Source organism: Drosophila kikkawai, chromosome 3R, assembly GCF_030179895.1.
Source record: "Drosophila kikkawai strain 14028-0561.14 chromosome 3R, DkikHiC1v2, whole genome shotgun sequence".
In the NCBI taxonomy this organism is placed as follows: Eukaryota; Metazoa; Arthropoda; class Insecta; order Diptera; family Drosophilidae; genus Drosophila; species Drosophila kikkawai.
In genome coordinates this window covers 38,791,018-38,801,596 of record NC_091731.1, presented here as the reverse complement: position 1 = coordinate 38,801,596, position 10,579 = coordinate 38,791,018, and the positions used below count along the sequence as shown (strand labels likewise).

Genomic DNA, 10,579 nt, shown 5'->3' with positions numbered 1-10,579 from the left:
AAACCATTTACTAGGTCGGCTTTACCCCACCTTACCCTAAGTTCTAACATATTTTATTTAATATTTAGAGGATACTTTAGTATAAACTAAAAAGAACAATGAACTTTTCTTAGCTTAGTATTGATTGCTAGTTGATTTCCCCAAATAACCCCTACTTTATAGTTACAAATCCAGAAACCGGTCTTTAATGTCCTTTAAATTAAACAACCAATTCTCGAACTTGTGCAATAAGGAACATGTAGCTTAACATAACAATACGAGGAATACAAAATTCAATTAGCTTTGAGGTGAAGTCCCCTTGCGTCCTGCAGCCGCTCCTGGACTGGGATTTTTCCGGTCCAGTCCCGCTGCCCTCCATGTTCATTCAAAGGAAATACAAACAAAAAAAAAAAAAAAAATGAAATGCAGAGGGGCAAAGCACAAAAGTAAAAAGCATTCGACAGGCTATTGATGCTGATTTTGTAAAGATGCCGATGTCGATGCCAATGAAAATGAGAATGGGAACGAGTACGAAGGCTGGGAATTCCCCAAGTTTTGAGCCCTGTACCCCTGCGGGTTTTGGTTGGTGCTTTGTTGTGCCCTCGTCGTCCAGCCAGGACGTCCAGGACGATGTACAACAAATTACAAAATGTTGTTGAAAGGCGATTTTAAAGCCCCCGCCACTTGGCACCAGCCGCCAACCCCAGGCCCCCTTCTTCAACTCTATTCAAAGGCCAAAGCCGAGCTCAGTAAACAGAGATTACAAATGGGCCAAGTGTGGGAAAGATGGTGCACTGGGAGGAAAAGAGAGTAAGCTTGATAAAAGGTCAATTGGGAAAAAATTTTATTAGGCACACAAAAGGTCCTTTGGTTGGATTTGAAAAAAGCTGAGACTCATCCTGGAAAATTTACAAAAAATCGAATCCATAAAATAAGAATTTGCTAACAATTTCAATTATTTTTCCCAGTGTATAACAACTAGAACTACCCAACTACAATGGGCATTGTTAAACTGCTCACGCTAATACCGGATTCTCTTTTACATTTTGCAGATTTAAGAATCTTGAAAAGAAGGATACCAGCAGCATCAGCAACAGCAGCAGCAACGACCAACTTTCCACTCGAAGCAAATTAAAAGAAAGGAAAAGAAAAGAAAGGACTCCGTGTCGAACTTGCAGGACGACTGGGCGACAGGACGAGGGCAAAATCAATACTGGCAAAGTGTGGCCAAAGTGCTGAGTAATGTGGAGTAATGGAGACCTTTTTGCTGGCGGCGGCAACATGATGTGAAACATGGCAATCGAATCAACCGAAGCCATTTAGGGTCATCAATTTCCAGGGTCGTGGAAATCGAAGGAACGAAGCCATATGCACCGCAACATGGAGCGTAGGAGGAGCCCAGGGAGCCCAAGGAGCAGGAGCAGGACACCGATGGCTCTGCCAGGTGAGTTGTCATTGCCAATCCCGAGCACCTGGGAGCGAACTAAATATAAATCGAGGGTCAAGCTGCTCTCGTATTTCAATCGAAGCACTTTGCTGGAGACGATATAGATTTCTGTTTTGTACGCGTAAACGTTGCTTTATATATTTATAATTTTTTATAGGGTTATGGCACTAGGGATAAATATTTATATATTTTTTACTATTAAAATTATCATTGATTAGCAATTTTATGACACTACAATGATGCTCTCTACATTTTCTTTGATATTATAATATGACCTACTGAACCTTCAATGAAAGACAACACCACAATGTAGTGTCATAACACCATAAAAAATACCATTTTATTTTAAAACTAGAACATTTTATAAAAAATAAATTCATAATGCCATAAAAAGGAAATTTAACTTATTTTTAAAATTAAAAAATATGAAATACTATCAAAAAACTCCTCCAAAAATCTTTGTTATAAAACCCCAATCATTAAGAATCCTTTTGTCCTTCCAGTTTGCTGGCTACTCCTCTGCCTGGTGGCCTGGACCTGGGCGGACGACTGGTCGCTGAGCTGCGCCTCAAACTGCACCTGCAAGTGGACCAATGGCAAGAAGTCGGCCATCTGCAGCTCCCTGCAGCTGACCACCATTCCGAACACGCTGAGCACCGAGCTCCAGGTGCTGGTGCTGAATGACAACCACATACCGTACCTCAACCGTGAGGAGTTCTCCGCGCTGGGCTTGCTGAACCTGCAGAGGATCTACCTCAAGAAGTCGGAGGTTGCGTACATACACAAGGAGTCCTTTCGCAATCTGAAGATCCTGGTGGAGATCGATTTGTCGGACAACAAGCTGGAAATGCTCGACAAGGACACATTCATGGGAAATGACAGGCTGAGGATCCTGTATCTGAATGGGAATCCCCTGAAGCGCTTGGCCGCCTACCAATTTCCCATTCTGCCCCACCTGCGGACCCTGGACATGCACGACTGCCTGATATCCTATATAGACCCCATGTCGCTGGCCAACCTCAACCTGCTGGAGTTCCTTAACCTGAAGAACAACCTGCTGGAGAGCCTCAGCGAATACGTGTTCCAGCACATGGCCAACCTGAAGACCCTGTCGCTGGAGGAGAATCCCTGGCAGTGCAACTGCAAGCTGCGCAAGTTCCGGGGCTGGTACGTCAACAGCCGCCTAAGCTCGGTGAGTCTGGTGTGCAAGGGTCCACCGGCGCAGAAGGATCGCACCTGGGACAGTGTCGACGACGAGCTGTTCGGCTGTCCTCCGCGCGTGGAGATCTTCAACAATGAGGAGGTACAGAATATAGACATTGGGAGCAACACCACTTTTAGCTGCCTGGTTTACGGGGATCCGCTGCCCGAAGTGGCCTGGGAGCTGAATGGCAAGATCCTGGACAACGACAATGTGCTCTTCGACACGGAGAGCATCGCCTCGGACAAACTGTGGAGCAACCTCACCGTGTTCAATGTGACCAGCCTGGACGCGGGCACCTACGCCTGCACGGGGTCTAATAGCATCGGGAGCATGACCCAGAACATCAGCATCTATCTCAGCGAGATAGTGCAGCATGTGCTGGAGAAGACGCCGGAGACATTCTGGTACTTTGGCCTTATTATGGGCATCTTTGGCACCGTCTTCCTCCTCATATCTATATCCTTTGTGGTCTGCCTGTGCAAGAGGACCACCCGGCAGCATCGGCATGCCAACAAGGCGGGAGTCAAGTCCAGCGTGAGCTTCAACGATCAGGAGAAGAAGCTCCTGGACTCGAGTGTCACGACCACTACGAACGATCGCGGCGACAGCTATGGCATCGACAACCAACCCACGTCCATGGGCATGAACAAGGCGGAATCGGCTGGGATGGGCTTCAACCAGATCGAGATCCATGCGGTGGAAAGCCATCGTCATGGCAGCATGTTGGTGCAGCAACAGCAACAGCATCCCCAGTCGCAGCAACAACACCAGCTCCAGCAGCAGCACCAACAGCAGCAGCAACAGCAGCAGCAGCAGGTGTCGCGCCAGCAGCTAATGGCCACGGTGAAGGATCCCACCTGCGGCGGCATGATAAGCGTGCCCACCTCAATGGCCGGCCATGCCCACACGCATCCCGCTCAGATCTCCGAGGAGTTTCCACTGAACGTGGGCGTCTTTCCGCCGCCGCCCGAGTTCTGCTCGAACATTGTACCGAATCCCGCCTTTGGCGGCAACATCTTCATCCGTGTCTCGGTAACCCAGGACATGCTGGATGGCGCCGATCTCAACATGTATCCGGATTTGCTGAACATACCCAAGAGGCTGCAGGATGTGCAGGAGACGGGAGCGGGTACCATGGCCGTGCCGGAGGGTCAATTTGCCACGCTGCCCAGGCATGCGGCCAGGCGGGGAATCCTGAAAAAAGACTCTTCTCTGCAGCAGCAGATGCAGATGCAACAACAGCAGCATCAACAGCAACAGCAGTTGCAGCAGCAACTCCAGCAGCAACTCCAGCAGCAGCAGCAACAACACCAACTCTATCCCCATGACGAGATCGTGACCTACAACCTGGAGGCCAGCGGCTACGAGCCCCACCAGTCGGCGGTGTACCACGGCAATGCCATGGAGCTGCCACCGCCACCGCCGCCGCCCTCGGTCACAGCGGTGGTGCAGTGCCATCATCCGAATCCCAGCCAGAATACCGCTCTCTCGGCGGCCAGTTGTGCCAGCTGCATCAACAATGCCGGCGGTCCGCCGTTGCAGCAGCCGACGAACTCTTCTGGTGCCTGCCAGACGCCGCCCATTGGTGAGGTGACGCCGCTGAGGCCACTGGACAGCTCCGCTTATCCCAAGTACGACAACATGGGTCGCCGGATTACAGCCAGCGGAGGACTGGGCGGCTCCACGCTCTCCCTGCACGACGAGGAGCGGTACGAGAGCGAAACTCTGTTCAATGAGGCGGAGAAGCAGCCCAGTGGCATGCCAGAGCAGATGCAGGAGCAGCAGGAGTCTTCCCAGAGCCAGGATAAAGGCGGCGGTCCTGGCGAGTTTGTGTCGCTTTAGTATTACGGAACCCAGGTGTAAATAGGTCAATAGATTCGTGAACAGTCCCCCCAAACCTAACTCACAAGAAAGATCCCTCGAAATCCTAGGCAATCGTTTTGTTCATATCAGTTTGAGAAGCGAGTGCTATGAATGCTCTAAGTAATACATAAATAATTACTTAAATAATTAAATCAATAATTAAATAGTGAAGCCAAACAAGACACATTCTATTAACTGCCACAGGACCCTGAAAAAAACTCAAGAACTAAAGAGCAATTAAAGCAGAATCAAAAGAAATTAGGGGAGGACTCTTTGGGGTTTTCATTTTCATAGATTTTCAGTATTCTTAAATGGAAAATTATTTAAAATGGGTATTAAATGTTTACCTTTATAAAAGTATTTTCTTGTGTTTTATAAATGTAAACGAAGCTCATATATTTGGTTCCAGTAAAAGTAATTTATTTTGTTTTTGTTTTCCAAAAGAATAAAGTATAATTTTTTCCATATATAAAATTATAAAATAAATATTATTTTATATTAATTCCCACAACAAAATCTATAAAAATGAAAATCTAAAAAGTTCCACCATGAAAATACAAATCAATGCGTAAACTTTCTCTCATATTTGAGTATCTTAAGTTGACAGCAAAAATAATACCTATTTTCCATTCGGATCGCACTCTCAGACTAGATCTCCTCAGCGCATATACTTCTTAAAATATATACATTTATATACATATGTATTTATCCGCATGAATGTGTACTCCATTAGAGACCGACCTCCGTACTGTCCCCGAACCCCAAGTAGCTAGCATTCGATAGTTGTCCAACTTGAAGTCTGTAAATTTAACCGAGACGTGCGAGTATTCTAGAAGTATATAGCGACCAAAACTGATCTTCATAAGGTGTATAGTTTGAGTATAAATATGCATATTTATAGGGTCTCAGATGAGAAGATCAATTTCGGGGTGCTAGACTTGGTTGAGGAGCGTTTTAGAGATCAGACACTGAGTAGGATTAAAATCGGCTTAGGAAGGTTAGCCAGATCTATTATGCCACTACGATATATAATATAACATATAGCCATCATCGATGTGTAAGGGATATACATTAGCTAGTTTTTAGACATTCCACAACATCCCTAACATAGTTCCTTTTCTCTGTACATATGTAAATGTATTCCTAATCGCTTAAGGACTTTTAAATCAAAATAATTTTACACTCACTACCCGAAAGAGATCGTATATATATATCATAGATCCGAAAAGTCGTGCCAAATGTTTTTAAAATCAGTTTTTAGCCTGTTAACCTATGTATGTATCTTGTCATCAAGCGATTGTTTAGACCTGTTAGATTAGGATTACACCAAAGACACTATAAGGAATAATATGCATAATATGCATATGCATTATGCACCTTATTCCTTATTTAGTCTCCATACTTAGTACCTATTTGATTTGGCTAGTAAATCTCTCTAAATATATAGACCCGTTCCTATCCTAGAAAAACCGAATATAGAACACACTTTGGTTACAGTCACTCTCTCTCCATGAAAATCCTGCAAGTAGACCAAAGCTAAAATCTAAATAAAATAAAGACATTAACATTTACGTAATATATATCTAAAACATATATATATATATAGTACTTGTACTTGTGTGTAATCTAATTGAATGTAGAAGGAAAATACCAGAGATATCGAGGCTATATATACTACTATATCGAGAATTGGGAGAGGCCGCATTAAATGAATTTTTGTGTCTGTAGAAAGTTTCAAATTCGAGCTTGGTAAATGTAAATGTAAGCTATAGAAGTCAATATGATAAGTACACGTGAATTCCACTTACACGACCAGGCCCACAGAGCAAGCCATACCTCCCAATGCCCCCATCCTTACACCCATAATCTCTTGTGTGTGTGGAATAATAAAACACATGATGCAATGAATTACTATAATAATTATGGGAAAGCATGCAAGCAAATATTTGCACAACTTCACATGAGATTTTTAACCCTACTCCGCCCCCTTAACCCGTAGCATGCCATACCCTTTTTATTTGTTGTTGTGTTTAATGTGTGTCGAGTGTCGAGCGAAGGGATTTTTGTATTTTGGCATTATGAACTGAACCAGAGAGCAAATTTGCACACGGCCCACACACAAAACACAGCAAATACGCCGAGCAGAAACTATTCTAGTTGAACCCTGCATTTTCCTCTTGATTTTACCCCCGCGTACCTCATTTTTGACAGCGCAAATTGAAATGATTCAATCAAAAGCATATATGTATATAGTACATAGTATTATTTGTCCGCTCTAATAGATGGCGGCATTCAGACCTTCAATGGGTAGATTACACATGTACATAGGCCATTTTAATTACATCAAACTACTCACGATATCGCGATCTATATATTTTATTCATTTTAAATCGTTTTAACTAATTAAAAAACCGAGGGGAAACCGCCAAACAGCGCCAAAGCAAAGGACAAGTGTAAACACACGCAGATATATAGAGAGAGAAAGCCCGACTAGAGGAAATTTAAACTATGCTTTTAACTACATTTTCCATTTACCATTTTCCACTTACACCCCACCCCCTCGCTGTCGCTCGTTTTCCACGCAGCTGATGGAAATGTAACTATAATTTTAATTACTCTGCTTGAATGCAAATGGAAAGCACACACAGGATTCAGGGATATGGGATACGCGGCTGCAGATACGGATACTGGCGAAATGTATCTGACGTGGAATGTATCTGGATTGGTGCACTGGGAGGAAAAATAGATTTTTGAAACGGAGAAACTTGGAATTAAATTAACAGAAAAATAGCTTAAATGTGGTAGATTTATTGAACTTAAATAGTTTATTTTTTATAACTTTTAAAGCTTTCAAAGCAAATTTTATTGAGTGTTAAAAAAATATATTGTTAATAATTGGGATATAACCAAAATTTCGAATAATTTATTTCTTTGTCGAACATTTTCTTTAGCCTCTAAACATACATTTTTAGCAAACTAAACAATCGAAAAAAAGGGTAAACTGTTTTATTTTTCCATTAAAGTTTTCTTTGTAATAATTTTGTATTTATATAAAGTTTAAAGCTTTTAATACCTAGAAATAAATGTCTAAAATATATTATTTGTATGCTAAAAATATTTAAAAAAATTAAGTTCATGATTTTTTTTATAAAACACTTGAGTTACATCCTAAATAAATAATTTTAATGATTAAAAATATAAATTAATATACCTAATAGAAATTATTTACATTTTATTCTTCACTGTAAAATATTTATAATTTTCTATACTTTAAAGCTCATATTTTCCTCCCAGTGTACCTGCGTATATGAATCTATTACTGTGTGTGGCATTCATAGAAAGGCCGACCGAAAAAAGGGAAGTCCCGAACCCGAGTAAAATTAACTTTTTATGAACGTGGAGCGAGCAGCGAAAATAAATTAAATACGAATGATGAATAGTAGCAGCAAATTTTGTACCATACCCCATTAAAAAAATAACAAGAAAAAACAGACAAGCATATTGCATTTTAACTTGAATTCCATTGAATGCTGGAATTAGCCAAATTTCTAGGAGCAATCAGACACACACACACCGAGAGAGATCCATCACTGCACACACTCACACATGTATGCCCGTGTATACGCATTTATAAATACAAAACATCCTGACAGGGACGCCGGACGGAAAGGCAAACATGACAGAGCGGAAAATCGAAGGACAGGACGGGACAGGACAAACAAGCGAACATTTAACGAACAATATAACCGAGAATACATTGTAATAGCATTAATAGATTGTCAAGCTTTATTACACACTATATTAACATAGATGGAATAATAATAATGATTATTATTGCAATAATAATACGAGTAACAGACCGAACGAACACACACAAAGAGAAATATGAATAAATTTAATAAAACCAATAAAATACAAAAAAAAAAAAAAAACAGAACTCATTTCGCCTTTCAATGCGGACTGCGTATGTGGAATATCATCATTATATATCCACATTTGCCGTCATTATGGGGGAGAACAAAAAACAGGGCCAAGCCCAGGACAGACCGGAAAAAAAGGAAAATCGATTTGATGACACTTCCATAATGGAAAACTTTGCTGCAGTCAAATCAATGTCTCTTCCTGCACACTTGATGGAAAGTTCTCGCCAAACATTGCAGCCAACTTCCTCAATATCCTCAGTGCCTCTTTGCCACTCACATTTCCCGTCGACCCCCGTTTCCCCCGCTTTTCCCTATTTCAGGCAATCTGCATAATTTGTCAGAGTCTCCTCCCCCCCCCCCCCCCTCTCACTTGTTGATCGCCAAAACGCTTTTTGGCATATCAAATTTCCGACTTTTTGCCAGTGCCATTTTGAAATGTTTGCTGGCGATAACCGAACGAACATTCCGAGCATTTCCGCGCCTAATCTCCGCTTCCCAGTTGCCACCTTACACAAATGCTTCAATAATGACGGAGCAGGAAGTGCACTGAGCGAAAAGTATGACTTCAGATCATGGTTGTGTAGGATTCCCAGTAAATTAAATGAAAGTGAAAAGGATTTACCAACGAAATTGTATTTTTTAATATAAATTTAATCAGCAAAGAGAAGGATATGGTTTTTCCTTACTAACAAAAGCCCATTAATTAATTTTTCTCACAGTGCCAAGAAGCTGCTTCCCTGGCGGTAATACCATTCTCATCTTAATGCACTCAGAGAGTCCATTTAGTGAAAAGTCGCCCCTGCAACTGCGTCAGCACCAGCTACGTCAGCCCACGGCATCGCCTTCGCCTTCAGAATCTGAACCAGCTGAAGAGCGCCAGCGATGGCGGCCACATCCGTTTGGCGGGCTGGCCAAAAACCACCAAAGACCCAGAGAATCAGAATCAGAATGAGAATCAGACCGAGACCAAGGAGCAGCGCAGGCCTGGCTTCGAGCCCGTGGCAACGACTTCGGCCATAGCCATGGCCGCCGTTCGAGAATATTACGTATACGTATAGGAGAGCACGGATACGTGGGCCATGTGCGGACCTCCAGGGATTCCGATTGCCACGCATCGAGCACGTACGGCGACGACGACAACCGCAAACTGCTGCGATTTTCTAGCAGCGACCTCGCTTTCGCCCCCAGCGCTCCCCAATGCCGCCCCCTCTCCGTCGCTCACACTTTGTGGCTTTAGATGGCCCGGGCGCACGCCCACTCGTTTTATGCACTGTGGAAAAATATTTCTTAATATATTTGGTCAATTTTTGAGAAATTTAATATAAGTTCACACCAGGGTGCTCAGGAAGACTCCAGGGATTCTTGCACACCATTCTTGTAACCTTGAATCGATGTTAATAGATATAATTTTTGGGATAAAATAAGCTAATTAAAAAATTCCATTAATAAGCCTAAAAAGCAGTTCGGAAAACTGGAGTTAGTTCATGAAAATGTTAATAAATCTGCATACCATGACAGTTTTAACGTTGTAACCCATTATATAACTTAAAAAAATCCGTTCAAATTTATAATCCATTTTTTTTTAATACTTTACAATTCTTAAAACAGATTTTAATGACGATTCTGAATATATAATCCTTTTGGCAATCGTCCTCAATCAATCAATCTTCAATTCTTAAACATATTAGGCACGAATGGCTTAGGAAATCCTTATGGGATTTTCGTAACACCCACAAGTATTACCTTTTTCTTACCGTGCACGTCGCCTTGCCTTGCCTTGCGTTACGTTACGTATGCAACATTCATTTTTGACAAGCATAATTTGCGGCTGGCCCAGCAGCGCTGCTGCCATTGGGACTTTGGCCCGGCTCTTAGTCTTGTGTGTTCCAGGTTATTTACAGTTTTCATGGCCCTGCACTTTTCTAATGCAAAAATGATGCACTGCACCCACGCGGCCTTTCCACCCCTTTCCCCAGCACCATTATCCACGTGCAACACGCGGTGGTGCGGTGTGACGTGTGTGGGCCAGGCTGTCTATGGTCAGAATCGAGTCGAGGAGATCTTTCCTGGCAGCAAGGATGCGGCGCAGTCAAAACATGCACTTAATGTAGCATCAGCAGGAGCCAGGAGCATCAGCCAGGGGCCAGGAGGAGCAAGGAGAGA

General features: G+C 42.7%; 1 protein-coding gene across 1 annotated transcript; it reads left to right on the top strand.

The window, feature by feature from the left end:
* Positions 1-1,410: 1,410 nt before the first annotated feature.
* Positions 1,411-5,820, top strand: LOC138928743 (uncharacterized). The gene is made up of 2 exons (XM_070286274.1): positions 1,411-1,423; positions 1,930-5,820. The coding sequence occupies exons 1-2, from the start codon at positions 1,411-1,413 to the stop codon at positions 4,470-4,472; spliced, it is 2,556 nt and encodes an 851-aa protein (XP_070142375.1). The 3' UTR covers positions 4,473-5,820.
* Positions 5,821-10,579: the final 4,759 nt, after the last annotated feature.